Below are 23,674 nucleotides of genomic sequence, written 5' to 3'. Positions count from 1 at the left end.
GGAACGACATGAGGATGAGTAATTAATGACATAATTTTCATTTTGGGGTGAACTAACCCTTTAACTAATAGAAGATGCATTATATGAAACATCCAGCATCAGATACCTAGGTTTAATCACACAAGTATTCAGTATTTTCATAGAATAAAATTCTAGTATTATGTTTTTGTCCAGTAGTCTCTTTCCCTGTTTTTCTATAATATATTATTGACTGCTATAGCATTCTTCCATGCCTCTGCATGATAACGTCACTATTCTGAAGTGCACTCCACTTGTAAGTATCGAAAACACTCTGTATAAATATAATAATATACGACAGCCAAAACTGTCACACAGAGAATGCATACAGGACAAACCAGCCTACATTTTTCAATATTAAACTTTGGATGAGGGGTATATTTTAAACTACTGTTATTTGTCTACACCTTTGGATACAAGTCTGATCCTGTCATGAATCTGGTCTATGAACTTCCGTTAACTCACCACATGGAATCTTGCACCACATTAACTGTTGCACGCCACCTCAGACTACAATTCCCATCATCCATTGCACTGACGACACACACAGCTGATTGCACTGATCACACACCCTACATAAACCACGGTCTTCCTCTTCCTCTCTGCTGAGTATTGTATTGCGTTTATCACTCCCCTAGTGTTAGCTGCCTTACTGAGCCATTCTGTGTTTTTCTGTTTAGTTCCAGTATTGTTCTGCATTTATAACTGTATTGTGTGTTTTTCTAGTGTTTTGATTCTTGCCCGTGTTTCCTGGATTCATCCTTTGCCTTGCCGTTTGGACTCTGTTTGCACCTCTCTTGGACTACTGCTCGTATACCTGGATTATCTCTCTGCCTTGCCCTGTTGGATATTGTTCGTCGATCGCTAGCCCTAGGATTGCTCTGTGTCTTGCCCGTACCATACCTGTTTGCCGTTGTTTGACCCTGCCTGTTTTTTTACTATGTTTATTAATAAAAGCGGTAATATACTATTAATGAATAAATAAAAGCATTTCCTTTATTCCCTCTACCAGATAGATAACAGAGAGAACTGCTAGATTTGCTGACAACTACTGAGTGAAATTGGCAGTAAACTGGTTTCATAGCAGTTTTAAATATATAAGATTTATTTATGACTAGAAAGAATGTGCTTAAATGATATCTTTACTGTTTTAGTGGAGGTGTGTGCAAGCTCTTATTTGACAAACCTATAGACTGTTCTGTACAAACTATTGATTGCTTTGAGGTATAGCCGTTGAATCCTACAAGCTTTTCACATTCTCCAGAAAGATGCAGTTTCATTTGTACAGCCATAAGAATATTGAATTTTAAAATTCGGTCTGAACTGTGTTGATAACCTCAAGGGCACTTAAACAGCGTTAAAATGCCACTTAAAAAATAAGATTGAATGTTTTGAAATTTCCACTGCAAGGAGAAAAAGCTCAAAACACATTCAGCTGAGGAACTCAAAGCATTAATGAGAATATGTGTAGATTTATGCACTGGATTTTGATTACATACGACACATTTCCATGAAGATGAGCCTTTGTGTGAAATTCACTTACTGTATTATCTAACTGGTAAATAATTTTTGAAGCTTCAGGCTTTGAAAGCACAGGTTCTGATGAGTAATATGTGCTGCATTTTGACACTGCTAGTAATGACATACGAAGCGCAAACTGAGTCATATGCTCACAGATGTCACAGTGGCAGAAAGCACAGAAAAAAGCTGCTTCTATAACCCCAAAAATACAAGAAAACTGTTTGTTGCATGAAGATATTTATAAGTATTTAGCTGCAAGTGGTTGTAAATCTATCAAGATTTAATGCACCATGTTAAACCTTCTCATTTAGCTGTCATTGAGGTGACAGTGTAGATGACGTACTTAGACAAAATATACTCTATCTTCAACAGCCATTTAATCCAATTATGTCCTTTTTTTGTCCTGTGGGATAAAAAAGATTAAGCGAAAAGAGGATATATGACCAAAAAATGCAAGACCTTACAGCATAGCATTGTGCATGAGAAAGGATTGAAAACCTGAAAACAATGTTAGGATCAGCATAGCCTCATATTATACCACAATATGTGGCATGCCTTATGTTGTTATTGATTCAAACTGGATGTGATTCAATTTGAAGGTATCTGCTTGGACCTTTTACGTGGTTTGAATGAGCCAATCCAGGGGTGACATCCATCTCATAAGACGCTGTTCAGATTTCATTATCTGAAAAAGGCAATAAAAACATGTGTCTTAACTTAGTGTCGCTCCGAAGTCAAATTATCATAAATGTATCTTTTCCACTGGGAAAAATAGGATTATATTACAGGACTCTATATTCTGCATCAATACATACCAGCCGGTAAGCACCATTTATTTATTTTTTACGCAGTGGTCATCTGTGCCCTGCAGTGATGTTCAGTCAAGATCAGCTCTATTCAGATCAATGGAAATGAGAAGCTCCACACTGGTGGGGAAAGAAAAGAGACAGATCATTTTTTATGTGTGTGTGTGTGTGTGTGTGTGGATTCTTCACACCATTATTTCAGGTGCATTTTTTATGCTTTTCCACCAACATCTGCCAATACAAGAACATTATCATACACAAGTAAGACAGCTCATAAACTGTGGGCTGAAACACATCTCAAGCAATGTTGGCAGTGACCTCGAGAAAGCGCAGTTACATTGACAAGCATCTGTCAGTTGGATTCTGTTGTCTGCAGCCCTGCAATTATCTTTGGTTTTCAGAACAAATTCCTCAGTCGACTTGCCAAGTGTGTAGTGTTACCATAATGGCAGAGAATAAGAGAGAGCAAGTGCACTCCTGCAAGCACATGTCATTGTATCACTGTCAAACCTCTGAATTTTTAGTCCGACTGCATTAATTGACTCTTCAATCACAACATAATCTTCACAGCTTTTGGTGCATAGCAAAAAAAAAACAAAAAAAAAAAAGCAAGCATGAGACTAAATCAAATTTGTTAAGAGTGAATCATAAATGCAATTATAAATACAAACTATTACTACTATTAATACTATGCATTATGAGCAGTGGAGCATTTTATCAAGTGTTGTCAAGGTTTGGTTGGTTATCATGTTAGGGACACTGTAACTACCTAGTATTAGTATTAAGGGGTATTATGAGGATATAAAAATTCTTTCACCATTGAAGGCCAATTAAAAAGTAGTTTCATATTCTGACATAAAGTTGTACGCAACATACAGTATGCCGTATATCCTTTGAACTTCATACAGCACACAGCACATAAATGAGAAGATTTCTCCATGCCTCCTTGTTTCAAATGTCATTTTACACAAAGATCTCACTCAAAGTTTTAAATGAATCACTTATTGTCTTGTGTTCAAATGTCCTTGAACAGCAGAACAATTAACTTCCTAAAACAGTTGTAATTTGCAAAGAATTAAACAGATAAAGAGATGGGTGAGTGGTAAACTGATTACATGAAAACAGGTGAAAACAGCAAGGCTCGCTGCACTCTGAATTCACAAACAGGCGCTAGGCACTCTGGGAATGTGGCCCCTGGCTCAGTTATAAGCTCAGCATGAGAATGGCTCGGTGCAATGTGTCTGCCAAAACTGCACGAATAACACTGGAATCCATTATACCCCCATAATACTAATCAGTCGAACACCAAAAATAAACAGATGCTATGCAAACATGGCTGCAATTTCCAGGTGATGTGTTCAGGAGGGACTACAGGAGTGTTATTTTCACTAGAGGAGACAGAATAAGTCACAAATGCATGTCTTCCTAAAGCGTATGGAGTGCTTATTAAATGAAGAGGAAAGTTCTCTATAATGAGAAGAGTGGGACTACTGCTAATTGAGAGTCATTAAAAACTAAAGGATAATTACATTGTGTCTCGCATGCTGAATTGAATATTTGATTATCGCACGATCAAAAGTGCAGCGGTTTTGATGCACAGCTGCGATATGGCTGTGTAATTGCGCTGATATTGCAAGTGTAATATTTTTATTAACAGTTCAATAAACAAGATGTTAATATTGAGTAACTCACATTTTGCACACAATATTGCCAGTTACTTTGTCAATATATAACAAAAATAGTTACAATTGAAGCAGTTGCGTTTCATTCCTGTGGTTTTGAACAAATCAATAAAGTGAATGATTCAATGATGCCCTCATAAAGACAGCCACTTGATCATTCCTAAATGAATCAGTGCTTTTAAACAAATCATTTGAATTAATTATTCATTCCTATTGGTGTATCTATGAAAACTGTTGAACAAGTTGTTGAACAATCTTACTGCATAGAATGGCAATCTGTCTATCTGGAATAAGCAAACACGGACAAACGCAGAGTGCTGCTAAGAGTAAAAGTCCTAGAAATTTTGGCCTGTTTATTGGCTCTCATCGAATGCCGCTCAGCCAATTAAATTTGAGGAAAAGAACTAAAGGCCCATTCACACCAAGGACGATAACTGTAGGGATAAATATAGCATTTTAATTATCTATGAAACTCTACACCTGCACTGTGGAGAGCATCCTGACCGGCTGCATCACCGCCTGGTTTGGAAACAGCACTGCTGGCAACCGCAAAGCTCTGCAAAGGGTCGTGCGAACTGCCCATCACATTGTTGGAGGTGAGCTTCCCTTCCTCCAGGACATCTATGCCAGGCGGTGTATAAGGAAAGCCTGGAGGATCATCAGTGACTCCAGCCACCCGTCCCACAGACTGCTCTCTCTGCTTCCCTCAGGAAGACGTCTCCGCAGCATCCGATCCCGCACTAGCCGACTGAGGGATAGCTTTTTTCCTCAGGCTATCAGGCTAATGAACAGTCAGAACTAATACACCCTACAGCATACTCCCACCTTACAGTATACCACGCACTGCACTTTAATTCCATACAGTTCAAACTGGACTACCAGTACACTACTGCACTAATACAACAATCTTTTTGCTACCACTGGATACCATCCAATGCACATCCATGACATTTGCGTATCCAGTTTATATATAATCTGCTGCATCTTCGCATATTATTGTGTGTATATGTGCACATAATGTAGAATGTGTGTATCGATAACTGTATGTATGTCTAATAGTACACTGTGTGTACTAGGTATATGTATGTGTATATTACACATTGTCATCTGTATAAGTCTGTAAGTATGTATAGTAATGTTTATATGTAAGTTGTTTCTGCACTGTCTGGAGCACGCTCTCAAGAATTTCACTCACCAAGGCACGTGTGCTGTGGTGATGTGACAATAAAAGTGATTTGATTTGATTTGATTTGAACTCTACAATGATAACAAAATGGAGGAATGATATAGTTGGACTTTTTTTTTATTTTTTAGAAATCCTCAGCTGATGAACAATAAAAACACTGACAGCCAATCAGAATCCACCTGACTTTAACAAGATTGAGCATTTTAAGGGACAGACACTGTAGCGCATTTAGTACAACAGATGTTACTGTGAATACTAGTTATCTTTATAGTTATTGTTGTCAGTGTGAACACCAAGAATGATAACTATAATGATAACAATATTAGTGTCCACATCAATGCACAATAACAGTTTTAAGCTCTTTAAGGTCGGGTGGATATTTATTGGCTAAAAGTTTTTATTATTCATCAGGTGGAAAAAGAATAATTCTGAAAGATATTCCACCAATATCGTTCCTCTGTGTCATTATTTTTATAGCTGTGATCACAGAATTACAACAATTATTAAAACTTTATAGTTATAGTTATCATTATAGTTATCTTTTCATCCTTGGTGTGAACGGCCCTTAACTGTCATATAATCTGATATACTGTTATTATAAGTAATATAATAATATATAAACTAAGGCTATTATAAGTCAAGGCGGTTTACTTATTTTCCGCTAAGCTTTCTGTACACAGAGGCAGGTATACACGATACTCTATATGTAACATGAAATTGCATCTATCCTGTCAAGGAAGTGTGGCTTCTGTAATTGGATGTTGAAGTGCTGCGGCTACGCTTTCCATGTTTTCAAACACACTACTTACCTGGCATACAGCTTCTGTGCACAGACTGTTTATAAGCACTTCCTCAGCCAAATGAGACGGAGCCCCCTCACTTCTCACTGATTGTTTTTTATCAGTATGCTCCACATATCGACTGCAGAGTGCCTGCAACGGCAGGGAAGAGGTGTTACTCAGGTTAAACAAACGGAACGTTTAAGGAGAGGCTAGGAAGGGATATCCTACTCTTGGCAGCATAAAAGGCAGAGACAGAGCTGGATATGTGGGAGGACTTGGTGTCAGAGAACTGCTGATGATACAGTCATACCCTCCTCAGCGATGATATGTGTCTAAAATCTTGCCTGAAGATAGATGAAATAATATGAATATGACCACAGTCTGACATACTGGAATTTGTTGAAGAATTAATAGCCTGACGCGTCTCTTTGCCTCAAACCACATCATGCAGTTGTTTCGGATATTTTGTTTGTTAAAGATTTTTATACACTGCTTATGATTCATGATCTACTGAAGAAAAAGCTGTATCTTCTTTCACTCTCCTCCATGCTGACTGTCCGATGGCTTAACATAGGCAACATCTCACAATACATTCTCAGGCTTAAATAAAAGCTACTAGCTTAATTTAAAAGAATTTAGTGGATATATTTTCAAATCTCTACATCGTCTTCACTGATTATTGATTATGGAAAAGTAATGGAGGCTGGATTAACTGGTCTCTTTCCATTATCCACGTTCATTCCTGAAGAATCCTCTGAAGAGGCTCGGGAGGCTCATACACTCTTTCAAACCCGAGTCATAAAAGTCTGTTTAATTCCCATACAATGGCTTTAACTGAGGCACTATATTGTGGGATATCAACATCACAGGAGTATAAAATAAAATAAAACCACAATTTAAAAGATGAAAAGACCAACAAGACTCATCATCCCACATTTCGAAGGTCTAAATGCTGCTAAGAAATTGGAGCTTGTCGCTTTCTCTTTTTGTACAGTTAAGAGCTTTGTGTCCTTAACATTAGTTTGTCTGCTCTCCTGCTGTGTTAAACCCAAAGGAACTGAATTACAGGACCAGCATGTAATGTGTTCAAGCACCATGCTGCCTAACAAAATCATTTTAACATTCATTCTTGTGTTTGAGGTGGTTCAATTTTTTATATTCATATGTGATTTAAAATTTATGTAGTTAATATTGATATTCTTTATATTTGTCTTGTTTATTTTTAGTTCTGATGTGCTGATACTCTGTAGATGTTAATAAAATGCAGCCTCCATGAATATATATATATAAGCAAAACTGTCAGTAGCTGAGGAAGGTATTTTACATACAAAAAAATATTTTTTGTTATTGTGCCTTTGAATTGTTGTGAAAGTATCCTTAGTTTTTAATATCATGGCTTTATTAAAAGTCGATGTTTGGGCCACAACTGTATTTGTTTTATACAAACAAATAATTCCAACTATGCGAAAGAAATGTGATGATGATTCTAAAGCCCTTTTGTTCAAACGAATCTCTGTCTCTTGCTCTCTATGTGATGCCCAACTCTGTCATAGAAAACAACAGTGATTTTCAACAGTGATGGAAACTCCACTAGTATTTGACAGCAAATTTAATGTCTTGTGTGTGAATTACAGACACCCAAGAGAAAGCATCATCCATTAATCTGTTATTGTCATAAATGTATTCTTCCTCACTGCAGAAAAAAAAAATTGCAAGAAGAAAATGCATTGTGAATCACGGAAGACCAGATTTAACAGCCTAATAAGTCTAGTTGCTTCTTACTAATGAGTCTCATTAATTCACAGCACATACAAGATCAGTCATAAACTGATATTTTTTTCATATTATCCACCTTCACGTTTGCATTCAAAATATCAGACCTCATGCACTCCCTTTCACGGTGGAACACTTTAAAAAGACAAATGAGATATACATCCAAGCTTCAAAATCCTCTGCTTCATGTCAAAGGCACTACTGTGAAATAGCAAAATCGCCACCTGTGTGCCACTGATTAGAAAACAATGGCCATTTTAATTAGCAAGCCTAAAGCCATTCAGAATCAAACCAGTCCACAAATCACAATACCATAAATCCCTTTTTCTTTACATTTAATGACATACTATTTTACACAAATTTAATATAACGGTTGAAGATTTATTTCATGCAGACCATTACCGATCAAAAACCACAGCAGTGTTAATGCAGCTAAAACATCTTTGCCATTGTTTCATTCCTATTACCTTTCCATTCTCCAATAAGCCATCTGATAAGCATCAGTGATTTAGTCATCCTTTGTTGGCTTACAAATGGTTCTCTGTGTGAAAAAACGCATCTGTTGGAGCATGCCCCTGTCTTGTCCTTAATTAGACTATAAAACATGGCTGACCTCGACAAAAGACTTCCATCCATCAAGAGAACCAAAATAATGTGACGATAGTCAAAATTAATAGAATGACTAATATATGCATTTCGGAAGCCCCAAGCATTAAAAAAGCTTAAATCGATATTGAAAGTGTTGCGTTAATCAATTTTACACTTTTTTTGTTTGTTTCTGATGCGCATAATTGCCTCAGCAAAAGAAAAAAATAAACCAAACAGAATGAGTCCCAAAGAATGTTGTGTTTTTGTCTCTTGTTGCTGTTATGCTTCACATGCGGGGATCTCCTGCAGCATATTTAATACAAAAAAATGTTAATTACCCAAATGTTCAAAGCATTGTTCCTGAAGGCCACATTTCACTCGAGGTCATACGATCACTCCTTAATATTTTGGTGGTGCATTTAATCTGTGCATATAGTGTCATAAGTCTATATCATACTGAGTGGGTTTCTGTCTTCAAGCTATAACCCAACAGGATGTTTGTGTTACTTGCTAAATGGTTTATTAATTGTACTGTCACAAAAAAAAAAACATTAGTACATGCTCCTCAGTCTGAAATAAAATCGTTTGCTTTATTGTTTTGTCTTGCTCTAAAACAGCACTATGGTACATATAGGTGTATACTGGTTGTTTCCGATGTAGCATGACAGATTATGCTAAATGAGAGTGTTTCCCACCTATATGGCTGAAAATGAATGGCTGTATGGACTTTCATAATAATAAAAATCAGGCAAGAAGTCATAATAAACCCCAACAAATATACACCTAAACTATATTTGAATGCATTTGTTATCATGTTGTTCAGAGTATCAGAGACACTTTTGCAGCTTACCCAGTCTGACTCAATCCACTGCATCTCAGCTCACAGAGAGACTGGTACCTGTTGGGAGGATAAATCGAATTTAGGATATAGATTTCGAGGCTCTATTAGTATAATACACAAAATGAAGTAAGAAGAGACAATGAGTGAGACTACAAGTCAAAACAAACGTACACTCGCATGCACAAATAACAGATGGATTGAAAACAGTTTGACAGATATGTTACTATCAAAAAAGTAAACCAATTTGTGGGGCTGGACAAAAGCTGTCAGAGCAGAATATGATTTGAGAGCAACCATCTTTTTCAGAGTGTCTGGTTAAAAAGCTTAGTTTAGCTGGTCAGGTATTAAAGATCAGTTTTAGCTTATTTTAAAAGATGGATTGTTAATTGTTTTTTTTCTTCTTCTTCTTATGTGTTAAGTCATTTTTGATGTCACTAGTTAACTTTATTAGCGGATTTAGAGGGCCGAGGCATTTATTTGGGGTTAGTGAGGGCAGGTTTACTTTTTGAAGTATAAATAACTTAATTTATGACTGGCATTCGCAACATTAGAGTTATTATTAGGGTTACCTGCTTAACGTTTAGTCATCCTTTCGAAGTCTTAATACGCGTCAGCATTCAGTTCTAATAGTCACAAAAAAGAGTTCAGGTCTCTATGGGGCCTTCAATAGTGCTGATATTTAAAAGCATTGGTATTACAAGACAGATGCAGCCTTCTGATGTTCATTAACATGAATAGCAAAAGAGGAAAATGTACTGTAGGTAGCAGAGATAAAGCATTTTAACTGGATCCCATTCACTGCTGCGAGTGATGAAACCGTGTGAATATCAGCCATATTCACATTGGCTACAGTGGTTAACACCAAAGGCTGAAGGCACTTAGAACATTTTATTGGAATATGGGGACGTTCTTACCTCCTGAATCTCCATATCATTCTCAGAGTCACGTTAGCGCAGACAAGTCAGTCCGACTTATTGTTTAATAAGCTGAAGCTTAAAGAATGTGTTAAAAAAGATTCAATTTATTGGTCTAAACAGTTGATTTCCATTAACATGTTAAACATTTAAATGACTAATCAAGAGTCAATGAACAATTTAGAGCTAATGTTAAAAATTATTTAACAAAGTTTAATTCTATTAATGAAGCTTATTACACAAAATGACTTGACAACGTCTCTACGGTTCCTTTTTGTGGCTTTTCTTTGTTAAATAGATATCTATAAAAAAACATATTATCCATTTCCTCAGGTCATACAGGCATTTAGTACTAGAGACAAGTACGTACCTAATCTAATTTTACAAAAATGTTCTCATCTTTATTAACAAATTATAGCAACACAAGTTTAACAATTATGATCACCTATTTAGAGAACCTTGCACAAGGCGTTTACATCCTTTTTATTACATTTTTATGTACAAATACAAGCTACACACAAAGCAAAGCACTTGGATGTGGCTACATACATAGCCAATTGCTTTCAAACCCAATACTGATATCAAAATTAAATGTACAAACTCAGTATTTACCATCATCAAATCAAGAAGTATTACGAAAGATGTTATGTACAAAATGAGTCTCTCCTCATACATTTTTGTCTTAACGCAAAGGTTCCCAAAGTCAGGGAAGCATAATGTGTGGCTAATTCCATGCTTTACATTTGGGGGATAAACAATGGAAAACTAAAGGAAGGGGCATTCAATGACAAAAGTACACTGCCAAATCCTGGCCAGAATTAACGTTCATAAGGTATCATACAAATAAGTCAACAGTTTCAGATAAGAAAAGGGACCATGTTGCCCCCCCCCCCCCCCCCCCCCCACCAAGGTTAGTGTGAATTTAAAAACATGATTGACCTATCACCTAAAAATCCCATTTTAGATTATATAGTAAATAAGGTTGACGTTGACGTATGGAGGTCACATGATCTGGAGCACCTTTAATATCTACCATAGGGGTGATCTCTGTAGCCCCCTCGAGTAAGTCTTGATGCTGGAGCTTTGAGGTTGGGCCGCGATGATATCCAGTCTTCTTCTACTAAAAGTGAAACGATTAAACAGGGGAAAAATGCAGAACTGCTTAAAACAGTTGCAACAAACTTCATCTAAAGTATCTCAGATGAAAATGGAATTTAACTCAAGTGAATGTAGATGTTACGAAGGAGAGGAGCCTCTTTAAATGGATGAAATGCAATGCTATGATGATTCATTAGGAATGAATGTAATTTCATGTGACATTAGCAATTTTTAATGCTTTTTTTGTTCTAAGCATTAAAAAATTATAATCTGAGCACCAACTGATCATCTTAAACATACATTTCAATAATTCGTTTAGAGCTCCATTCCCGCATCCCATCTAGGGCATTGCATGTTTGCCTCGGTACATTATCGTAGATTTGAGAAACATACAATGTCACTTTGCCCTAATTATCAGTTACCAAAGGCAGAGCAGATGAGGCATGAACTCCTGGCTGAGCTCACAGTATGACCCTGCTGTCATTTAAATACAGTATGTGTTGGGAGCCGATGCTCCATTAGGTTCTCTGAGTGTGATCGCTGGGCCATTGAGGAAACAATCAGCCCGCCTTCAGGGCAAAGAACCTTAACCTTCATTGTTGCTAACTACCGTTTCACAGAGAAAGGAGGAAAAACCATTATACATCATGACAGAATCCCTTTTATTCCGGTATTCTGTGTAATGATCACTACCGCATAAACAGCCCTCCCTCACTCACATTATATTTAATAGCTTTTCCCCTCAGTTCCTCCTCACTGTGAAAAACTATCTCTGCTCATTGCAATCTTATGGAAGTCTGTTTCCACCTCTGAGTAAAAATACAACAGGTAATTGTGATATACATTAAAAATAAGAAATAAAGTCACTTTGTGAGATATATAGTCACAGTTACAATAAATAAATTCACAATTGTGAGATCAAATGGTCAAATAGTAAAAAATAAAGATTGATTTGCAACTGCAAGATATAGTCAAATTGTGGGGAAAAGTCATTAAGTCATTGTATTAAGTCATAAAATTGTGAGATACAGTGATAATTACAACAAATGAAGTCACAATTCTGTTGACACATTGTGCCAAAAATTCACAATTGTGAGAAAAAAGTAAAAAATTGTGACACAGTTACAACAAATAGTCACAATTGTATAAAGTCACATTGCAAAATAGTCACAGCTTCAAGATATAGTCACATTGCAAGAAATAAAGTCAAAATTGTCATATATTCCCATTGCGAGAAATAGTTACATTTTGAGATATGAAGTCACAATTACAAGAAATGACACCACAATCAAATTTTGAAAAATATAGTCACACTGTTAAAAACTGTATGTCACATTGCAAGAAATAAAGTTACAATTCTGAGAAATTAATTACTTGTTTTCTTGCTGTTACAGAAAGCACTATATAATATAATATAATAAATTCATCAAGTTGATCAATAATAGTATCATTATTCAGCTCAATTTAGTTTAATGTTGTTTCAATTCAGTTTAATAAAAGGGTCAATGTTGCAAAGTTTGTCATTATCCAGCTCAATTCAGTTCAAATTTTGTTCTTATCTGAAAGTGTAGTGAAGTAACAGTGTCGTTAAATCAATAATATTACTAAATAATAGAAACAAAAAAGCTGCAATTGTGAAACTTAAAGACACTGTGCAATAGGAAGTCAGAAAATCGCTATTGTGAGATACAGAGTCAAACTAACTGTTTTATTTTTTTTACTCTGAGGTGGAAATAGGCAAAACCTTTCCTAACACAATGAAATCTTGGTTTCAAGCCAAGAAGTGGCAAAACGTCAAATCATTCCTGTTAACACTTTGACACTCCACTGCACAATTTGCCACAATGCAAAATGAATGAGCAGGCACGTATACAATGGGAAACTGGCATCAGAGGAAAACAACAATCCATGCCAAGAACAGAGGGAATACTGCACCAAATGTAATCCACAGAGGGCACATATTCAAAAGCCAAAGTAATGGCTGAAAGGCCATTCTGACTCTGTTGGTGGGCCTCAGCAACGCCTCCAGCTCTTTACTGGCTCAAGTCCACGAATTCAAGTGCATCTTAAAATCCAGCCCTGAAGCAGACTAGTAAGGTAAGATGGCAGCTGCTGTGCCCTGGGCCTCTGTGATTTAACAACTGGCAAATGCCGCTAGGTGTTTTTCCTTACCTTTAGCTCTGAAACATTTAACAGCAATATGGAAAATGAATGAGGCAAAGAGGTTTCTCACTGGAGTGGGCAATGTGCCATGACTGAGTTTCAGCCCGCCTGCTATGCAAACTACTGCTATGCAAGAGGATGTTTCTCTTTGTGGTGCACCATTCAAAACGGATGACCTAAAATCCTAAGTTTCCTAGTAAGCTAAAAGAAAAGTGGATGAAAAAGTTATGTTGTTTTAGAAGAACTGTAGATCAGATGCTTACCATAATTGTTGTAGGCTTCATCATTATTACCGTGTCCATATTCATAATATTCTGAGACACTGTGGGAGGGAAAATAATCCTTATGAGACATTTTGACTGATTCTTGGAGTCAAAGTTAAGCATTAATTAGCTCATGTTGTGACAAAATGTCTTTTAGAAATAAACGTGTACCTTTTCGACTGGTTGCTGTAGTTGTCATCATAGCCCTCATAACTCTGGTCATCATATTCCCCATCATAACCATCATCATATCCCTGAAATCACAGAAACACAAAATAATAATCACAGAAGGCATCGCTAGAGGACTGAATCTGTCTCAAAGCAGCACTCTAATTGTTTAGGGTTGAAAAATCAATGTTTAATTACACCGCAATAGGATTTCTCTAATAAATATACTCCCAGAGTGGAGGACTGGCACAGCTGAATCATGTCCAACAGAAAATATTGATCAATGAGCGACAGTTGTCTCATTTGCCATGTTTGAAGACAAGTGGATAATGCCTAGGTCGATCAAGTATTACAGACAAAAGAAACAATAAACAGATTAAAACTTCATGATGAGATGTTCAGGAGATACATGACTCGTCATCCATACACTTTTTCTTGAGCTTTCATTGATATTAAAAGGAATTGTTCTTTTTACAGTGCACATACTGAATATGCAACATATTGTTCTATGCAGTTGTGATATTTTAATGTCTGGATTTATATTTTGGCTTAATAGAAATCCAGCAGCACATAAGGATCTTTTGGGAAAAAGCATCCGAAAGGGACATTCTGTTTTGCATAAGCAAAATAGAGCACATTTGTGTGACTATTAAAATTTGTTTGTGTCTGTGAGATCAATCAGACAATCAGACTTTTTGGTCTGTAAAAGATACACAGCATCATAAAATGAGAATTCATCTTCGTCCTGTGCTAAATACACAATTTTGTGGTGATGACACTAAATTGGATTGATTAAAACAACTCACTAGGGAAAGGAAAAGGAAAGGGAAGTGGTGTGTGGTCAAGTATGGTGATCCATACTCAGAATTTGTGCTCTGCATTTAACCCATCCAAGTGTACACACAGTAGTGAACATACACCCGGAGCAGTGAGCAGCCATGCTGCGGCGCCCGGGGAGCAGTTGGGGGTTCGGTGCCTTTCTCAAGGGTCTCACCTCAGTCGTGGTATTGAGGGTGGAGAGAGTGTTGGTTATTCACTCCCCCCACCTACAATCCCTGCCGGACCTGAGATTCGAATCCACGACCTTCAGGTTACAAGTCCAATTTTCAGTTAGTCTGTTTGAAAAGAAAAAAAAGCGCTTCCCTTTTTATTAGGCCTAATCTGTCAGAAAAATTTGGGTAAACTATTTTGACCCTGTCTATTCCCTTTACATTACAATTCTGCACAACAGTCAGGTTTTATGAGTATGAAGAAGGATTAGACTAAATGAAAGTTACGGATTATGCCAGGGATTAAGTTGTTCAGGAGATCTAACACACACATTTCCTTCTATTAGTTTTTCCTCGTGCTAATAGGGTCAGGGTTCTGTCCTCTCCCACTAATTGACCGGTTTGTTAACATGTCCTCTAGATAGAGTGCATATCTTAAGCTTTAGAAGAAGCAGCATGTTTTACTATTAATGGCATATTTCAGAACATGCCAATCACTCTAATACCAACAGCACTCTAAGGAAATACATTTTAGCAGAACAGTAAGAGGTAGTGACTGACCTACCCATTTAATAGGGTCATTTCATAAAGAACGGAAGGAGTAGCTTTCATTTTAACATTTGCAAAGATGATGTGTCCTTTTTGTCTGCTATGACATTTAATGAACAAACAGAATAGTTCAACTAAAAATGAAAATTGTCATTATTTACTCACCCTTTAAGTCATTTGTTACCTGTATGACTACAATCTTTTCAGTGAATTGTTTGATTCAGAAAGATGAGTGAACTACAGACTTTAGTGACGTTAGATGCTACATTAAATTTTGTGTGGATGAAAACTAGGCTGTGAGGGATAGAGTGTTTACAATGGCACACACTGTGCAATTCTCACAACTTTCAAAACTGTTTTACAGAGGTTTTTTTCTATGCCGGTATGTTGTTAAACAACAGTACAAATCATTGAATGCACTGTACAGCCTCGTTTTCCTGTAAGGAATTAAATATGGCTCTACTCTGACTAAGGTCTATTCCTTAAAGATGTAAATCAAAAAGGTAGATGTTAGAAGCAAGACATACTACAATAGGAACACATGAAAACATTCAAACATCTATCTGAAACAATTTAGTACTTTATGCAGAGGTCTTGCACATCTATGCAAACACTATGTGGCCATATTACTTAATATAATAACAAAGTGTTATTTAAGAGGTCCTTGTGTCTGGCCTTTTCGACTTTAACATGCACTTACAAGCCACTGCGCATAATTCGAGCAAGCTCTAGTTAATGGTGCTTGATCGTTACATTTCAACACTCGTTTGAAAGAGCAATTAACTCTGGTCCTATTGAGCAAGCTAACAGGAAATAAATCAAGTGGTAGAGAGCACTGCAAGAGTAATTAATACAGCAGACAGCCAAAGGTCTTCGATACTCAGCTTCATTATCAATTGACAACCACCAACACCTCTTGACAGTGACTGATCTCTGTGTGGGACGGCAACTGAATACGATTCCTCACTGGAGAGCAGCAAAGGGAAATGAATGGTTGAAAACACTTTTTGTCTGTGATTCCGTCTGCTTACTGAATGAAGCCTCTTTGTCTACCACTTGTTTCTCAAGCAATTTTTCAGGGCTAATATTTTCAGTTTGAAGTATGAGCAAACATGGGCTTAAGGTCAGACAGGATGGAGCAGTCTGAAATATACTGACATCCAACAGGCCATATATCTATTTAATAGCCCGTTCTGATTGTTGCAAATGTTGAAAGAACACATAATTCTTTCAAACATAATCAAAATGGGATTTCATTGCACATCAATTTTATATTAAAGGGAAACTGCATTTCATATCATGGTGATTAGTGACTTCATAGGTTTAGATTAATTAAATATTATGTTCAGTTAACCACAGTTTATTGGAAAGAGGAGAATGAAGGCAGAAAGACCAGTGTACTGACTCAAACGTAAAACATTGATTTTATTTTTATTTTTTTGGTATTGTCATTGGCATCTCTGTTTGTATTCGCAAACCAATTGACCACGTTTAGGAAATAAATAACAATATTTAAGTAATACTGTATATTAAATATTAGAATCATGAGTTTAAGTGGAATTTAGTCATCCTGGTATGGGAAATTTCTTTGTAAAATAACTATTATGTTGATATATGTTAAATGTAACTGTATGGAATTGTTGTGATTTGTTGAGGATCTGGTTAAATAGATTATTTTTCTAAAACAGCTGCTCTCTGAGTTTCTCCATACATTTCTATGCAAATACGTCAATTACCATGTGTTGCTCCATATGTAGAGAAATCATCACATATTCAGGACAGATTTACACAGTCTTTGCTTTAGGCAAACAATATTTCAAATAATTGAATCAAGCAAATTATTGTCTATGGCCAAGAGTCAGGTTTTAATTTTTTACAAACTGGAAATACAAATAATTGATATGTCTATTCATATATGATAACAGCTCACTGGAAATCATTAAGGCACCTTCCACCAACCTATGAACAACCGCATGAATATTTATAGAGATAAAATAACAGTTTAGAGTATCCTGAAAACACTGGCTTTGCCTGAAAGCACAGTCGTTTGCCAGTACTAAGAAAATGGCAGCAGAAATGTGATAAACTAGGACTGTTTATTACTAAAGATCTCACTGTAGAAATATAGGAGCACACATTACTTGTTACATAAACTTTTACAATCACACAAATAAAAGAACTAATTCAGTAAGCTGATGACAGACAAGTAGGCTATTACTTCTAACCTTCAGAAGCAGCAATTCCTGTAACGGAGCAATCTACTGTGCATATGCAAATCATGTTCCAATACATTTTAATAGGCGTTATTTCATGCACGACAAGGAGTTGTGATAGCCGTAGCCAGTGTTCCCTGATTCAGTAATCACTGACCAGTAAATATACTGTAGCTCATAGAAATCATAAGGGCTGATATTTGCGTGTACTGTACACAACAATTTAACCAGTAATGACATGCAGCTCATTCCTCCTTGATATTTTCACAGCAAAAGCACAAGTGCTACTTTTCCGAATTTTTTAACTGCTTTCTCATGTGCAGCTCTCAGAGCTGAAATAATATGCTGAGCCTCTAGGCACTCCAAATGCATCTCTTCAGCAGGAAATTATTAAACTTCTTCTCAAGGTGTATGTCGTACATCTATTTTATTAAACGAGGGAGTTCTGCATGAAGAATTCCATTTCAATAATTAGTTCACCTCAGAAATGTCAAGTCAGAGGTGTAAGCGAGCCCATTGTTAAAAAATAATTACAGCCGTGGTGAGAACTTTGCTTTGAAATAGTGCGAGAGAAGCGTTTTCGCAAAATTCTATTCTGCACCTTGAATTGGCTTTTGCCATGTGAAGTGGTGTGTGATTGTGTGTGTGAGAGGTTTACTGCGATACTATCCAAGACACTCAAGGGCTTCTTTCACAGCGATTTACCCTTTTCATTTATTTATCCACAGTGAGCTGGTTGTGACCTTAGAAGGCATTCTGTATGCTTTTTAATTGGGTTTTCAAACAGTTAGTACATTAAAACAGTATTATGCAGAAAAATTAGAAAACTGTGAGGCGGTTAAAGGGTTAGTTCACACCAAAATGAAAAATCTGTCATCAGTTTCTCACCCTTACGTCATTCAAAACCTTCAAGACTTTAGTTCATCTTCAAAACACTAATAAAGCATTTTTTGAATTTACATGTAAACTGATAAATGCACGTACAGTACATATATGATGAAGGGAAAGTCAAAAAAGGCTTGTTTAAAGCTTTTGGTTGGAATGGACTTTCAATGGTGGGATGTACTATAAATATCTCAGGTTCCATTAAAAATATTTTAGTTTGTGATTCAAAAATGAAAAAAAAAAAAAAAGTTTTCTGAAGAACAAGAGGGTGAGTAAATTGTCAAAAAAACAAACAAACTCCAGTGTGTTATTGCTGCACCACTAGAGACTATTTCTGTGGTGCAGCAATAGAGACTATAACTGACTATTTCTATTGAACACATATATACACATATCTCGGAATGTGGCTTAGTAGACAACTAGACGGCTGTAACATTTCAAAATAATATGTTCAAAGCTGCTTGATGATTTGTAATTTTCTAGTTTTTCTTATCTGTTGGCCATTGTTCAAAGCTGCTTGTTGATTACACACACTATACTGTATCTGTCATTTTTAATGACAACTAAAAGGACATATTATTTTTAAAGGTTTGAATAAAATATCCATATCTTATTATTGTTAATAAATGTTATATTTATGTATCTAATATTTACATGTATCAAAAATTACTCATAAACCATATTTTCCATAATATTATAAATGGATTAGGGTTTTTTTAACCTAATTGCACTTCATTTTCAAAATAGGTTAGCTTCGTGTAGCTATAAGAATTCATTATGGCACTTCAGTAAAAGTTTTAATTTGACTATAGCATTTCATTATTTATAAACTTGATTGTTTATATTACTGTAATATAACTCTTATGATGTTATGTTAATCACACAAGTGTAATATGATTCAGAGAGATATTGAATCTATGAAACGATTCTTACCAAAGAAATGTGAATAAGTAATACAAGATACAATTTTCAGATTTAGATCACTCTCTCTGTGTGTAATATATAAAATATAGAAACAAAGATACACCTGTATATATACTTTTATACGCACTTATATATATTTCAACAAATATACATCCACATTCTGGAGGATTGGCAAGGTTAGATTTTGAAAGGTATGCAATGTGTTCCTAGTGAACTGCTCATTTCTTAGTCCTCATTCCTCCACCTGCCTTCCCCAGACCCAATTACTCAAAGAAATATGTCCACGTTTTCCATGTCTCCCGTAATACAGAGGCTCTCCAGCAGAACTCAATTCACATTGGTAATGAGTCTGTACTCTAACATTTCCCCATGCAGACAGACCAATCTGCCACAGCGCTACACATATAGGGCTTTTGCATTAGGCAAAAGCTCAGAGGGAATCGAATCCATGAGATATTGCTTTTTTCATTAGGTTGGAGTTTGACGTTCACTTGGCTGAGAATTTGCAAAAATAACCTTGTGCACACCTGTCTGCAATGTGTGGGTGTTGTCCTACAAATCAGCAAAAGCTTCCATTATTAATCATCATTATCATCACCATCCTCAATAATTATAATACTGGTAACGGTAGTCAGATAATGATAGTGATAGTCAAGCTCATCGTCTCATAGACAACAGTCAATCAAGTGAGCAGATGCTTTTCTTTTTGCACCACATGGCTTTTCTTTACAGTAGGTCAGCATGTAGACTAACATCTTATGGCATTCAATCTGTCAGAATGGATTTTTTCTTCACTGATTCATTCAACCTTTGGTAAATAGAAAGGCCATTCCTTGTCCATTTCCCTCAGTGAATTTGATTTAAGGATTTATAAACTTGTTTTTCTGTCAAGCCTTCTATTTTGTGAGTGCGTATATGTGTTTGTGTGGGTGTGTCAGCAAGACTTTCAATATTGAAGAGCTTTTGGACACAAACTCAACTCAAAGTGTTTCTACCTCAGTAGTTCTTCAAACAAAACTAAAACACATACAATACACACTTCAAAACAATTCATTGTCATTAAAAACACTTAATCTTGACTTACGTAGTCATCATATGATTTGTGCGTGGCCTGCAGTAGCGGGGCTCTGTATCCAGGGGTCCCTGTAGTTCCTCTGGCCCGGGGTGCAGACACTCCCCTGGCTACTGTGGGTGTTGGGACGGAGGTGCGTGTTCCCACAGTTCCTCTGGGTGCTGCTGCTCCTCGTCCTGGTGGAGGGGGTGGAGCTGCTCCCCCTCGACCTCTAAAGACATTAAGTAAGAGAAAATATATGATATAGTATATAATAGAAATATATTATTTTTTCTTATTTTATTTTGTTTTTATGAAAATATTCATATTATATTTTATTGTAATATTTTATATATTTATTAAGATTTTTAGTTCAATATATTTGTTTTTTCTGTTTATGATTGCTTATTTTATTTGATATTATTTGTATTTAATATTAAAATAAAATACAAAAAATATTGATAAACCAACTTTACAATAATGACAACAATTTAATTAATTAATTAATTTATTTTTTAACTCAAAATAGGTTGAGTCTGACTCTGTGTAGATTTAGCTTAATATATACAAATTTTGATTCATATGAATATGTAATTTAAATTGTATTTATTTGCTTAGGCACTTCAGTAAAAGTGTTAATTTAATAGTATTTTACCACTAAACCTTCCCATAATTGTTTGATATTGCTGTGATATAACTTCTACAGAACCTCACATTTCTATATAGACACATACTTGATGCAGCGGCAGCTCTATGCAAAATTAGTGCAGCACAACTCCAGTGATTACAGATAAAAAAATTAGCATTTTATGTGAAGTCATTTGCTGCAGTGCTATAATAGAGGGTTGCTGTTAGCTGGTGTTTTCATCACCGACAGCCTATTAAAGCCCTGTGAACCATAATGCCAGTTATTCAATAAGGTGAGACAGCAGAGTTTTCAAAGATATTGCAATATTCACTGCCTCAGCTCTTTTCTTTCATAGCACTGCTCTGGTTACACACTGTAACAGTGGCAGTGAAGCATGGCATCAAAAATCAGTCTGTAGAGCGCATTGTTTCCTTCAGTATGAGAGACAGCTTTATTTCGCTCCCCTGTGCTGCTATTGTGGAATCAAGGGGTGAAGTTGTCCATTTCTGGAGTAATTTTCAACCTGATTACTGCTGCAGCATGGCAGATGGTGTTGTGAGCACTGGTGAATGGCAGATGTTTCGGTCTGCCCAGTTCTACATTTCGTCCATCCAAATCCAAAGATCTTACAGAGACTAATGGCCTCATCAGTGTTGTTTTTGCCATGCTGATTTGTGGTAATGACTTCTCATGGCACATCAAGGGGAAGAGACGCTATATAGCTTTATCCGCCAGGAACGGTAAACAGAAAGATCATATTTTGAATCTATTATTACTACCTGAGGTAATGCAAGCTGTCGTTGTTTTGGGAGAATCCTAGAGGGATCTTCAGAGGCTCAAGCAAGCCAGAACAAGTACATTATGTATGAAATAAACATTAAAGATGGTGTAAATAATGTATGACCGTATATTTAAGTTATGCTTTTGATGAGAACAATTAAAGCTTCACCTGCTAACCTGATTAATAACACGGAGCCTCAGGGCACTTTCATGATCCAACAGTGCGCAGATGTTTGGAAGTGAAAATTGGGCCTCTGTTAGAGTTGTTAACAGTTAAAGAGTTAAAGAGTAAACTTGGATGACTTGGGTTTCATCAGAAATGCAGAATAAGATTATTTTATTGTTATATGATATTTATTCTTTTAGATCTGATTTGTACTTAATTTATTAACTAGCACAATCATATCACTATGTTAGTTAAAGGAATAGTTCACCCAAAAATTATTTCTCATTTACTCATATCATTCCAAACTTGCATGCTGATATTTTTGCTGGTATGTTTTGGGGTCAACAGCATAAAACATAACATGTAACCTTGTGTATTTTTTTTTTGTCCTTTCCTAACTAGTATCTGTTTCATTAGCTTAAAACGTCTACCCTGTTAAGGTCTACCTTGTTACCTGAGCCTGAGCTTTTCTGATAGACAGACAATTTCTCCTTCTGATAAGACTAAAAATAATAGATTTTTTCAACAAACCTGTTCAAAATCCAAGAAACTAACACAAAAGGAGAATATACAAGAAATATTCAAAAACCTCTTGCTTTGTGTTCCACGGAAGAAAAAAGTCATATGGGTTTGGAATGACATAAAGGTGAATAAATGATGGCATACTTGGTGAGCTATTCCTTTAAGGTTTCTGTGATTGTTCAGAGGGGTGGTGAGGTGAAGCTACTGTACCGGGTGGAGGCTGTGGAGGTCAGACGTAAACCTCGTCCTCGTGCGGTTCTTCCTCGGCTTGGGTCATCTGAGCCATTTAAATAGGAGAGCTCACGAAGTTGCTCCTGCCTGATCTCATCATTGTAATCCTGTGGAAAGAAAAAACAGCAAACCTGACATAAAAAAACATTTCTATACAAATGTGAATGTGTTGTATGTGCATCTCATCTAACATGCTTTTACAAAAAACTGATCCAGTTGGATGTACATCTTGCTGAAGCCAGGGTCAAAGCAAGTTTTAAATGCATTGCCAGACCACCAGAACGTTGGCAGGGAATGTTAAATATACTGCCAGAAAGTTTTGCTGACTTCAAAAAAAGAAAAGAAAAAACAAGGATAAAAAAGAGATCTGTTTTAGCTTGTTTTTCAGATGTGGAGGACAAGAAACATTTTTGCATACATACTGACAAAAAGGCACCATATGACACGCACTCCAAAATATGGTGTTGAATGAGGGAATGTGATGCACACATATTTTTCATTTAGAGTAAGAGAAATGATAGAGGCAGGAGAAAAATAGAGCGCTGGCTTATTAACTTTGTTTGACATCAGCTATCAGTGCATTGTTGTGAAAGAATAATTCCACTTTCTGCATTTATAAAGTCCCTCTCTCATTTGATTGAACATGACAGGGCCCTGAATCACAAGGACGATTACAGAGTGGATAGCGCTTATTTTATTTTCATGTCACTGCCACAGGCAGATAAACGGAGCCTCATTTCCACCAGCCACTTATTTACCTTCCTGTTTGGCACAACAGCTGGGTACAAGCAAATATCAGACATGGCAGCTAGAAGAGAGTGGCCTTTCCACAGAGATATGCTCAACAATCAATAAAGATTGTATTGCTGAGATTTAGAGCTGCTTTTGTGTCCACTAAATGGACTCGGCCTGGTCCATTGTTAAATAAAATGT

The 23,674-nt window shown here is 36.3% G+C and overlaps 1 protein-coding gene across 1 annotated transcript in view; it reads right to left on the bottom strand.

Annotated features, from left to right (window-relative positions):
* Positions 1-10,205: 10,205 nt before the first annotated feature.
* LOC306882618 (KH domain-containing, RNA-binding, signal transduction-associated protein 2-like) overlaps positions 10,206-23,674 on the bottom strand; it is a gene marked incomplete at its 5' end in the record, with an annotated part of 50,276 nt that continues 36,807 nt past the window's right edge. The window contains 5 exons of the mRNA XM_079437364.1: positions 10,206-11,231; positions 13,636-13,694; positions 13,807-13,889; positions 20,448-20,646; positions 22,721-22,848. Of these exons, the coding sequence (XP_079293490.1) occupies positions 11,134-11,231; positions 13,636-13,694; positions 13,807-13,889; positions 20,448-20,646; positions 22,721-22,848 (567 nt within the window). The 3' untranslated portion in view covers positions 10,206-11,133. The remainder of the gene's footprint in view (positions 11,232-13,635; positions 13,695-13,806; positions 13,890-20,447; positions 20,647-22,720; positions 22,849-23,674) is intronic.

The sequence above is a fragment of the Barbus barbus genome (assembly GCF_936440315.1).
Source record: "Barbus barbus genome assembly, chromosome: 16".
NCBI lineage: Eukaryota > Metazoa > Chordata > Actinopteri > Cypriniformes > Cyprinidae > Barbus > Barbus barbus.
This window is presented reverse-complemented; position numbering and strand designations above follow the sequence as displayed.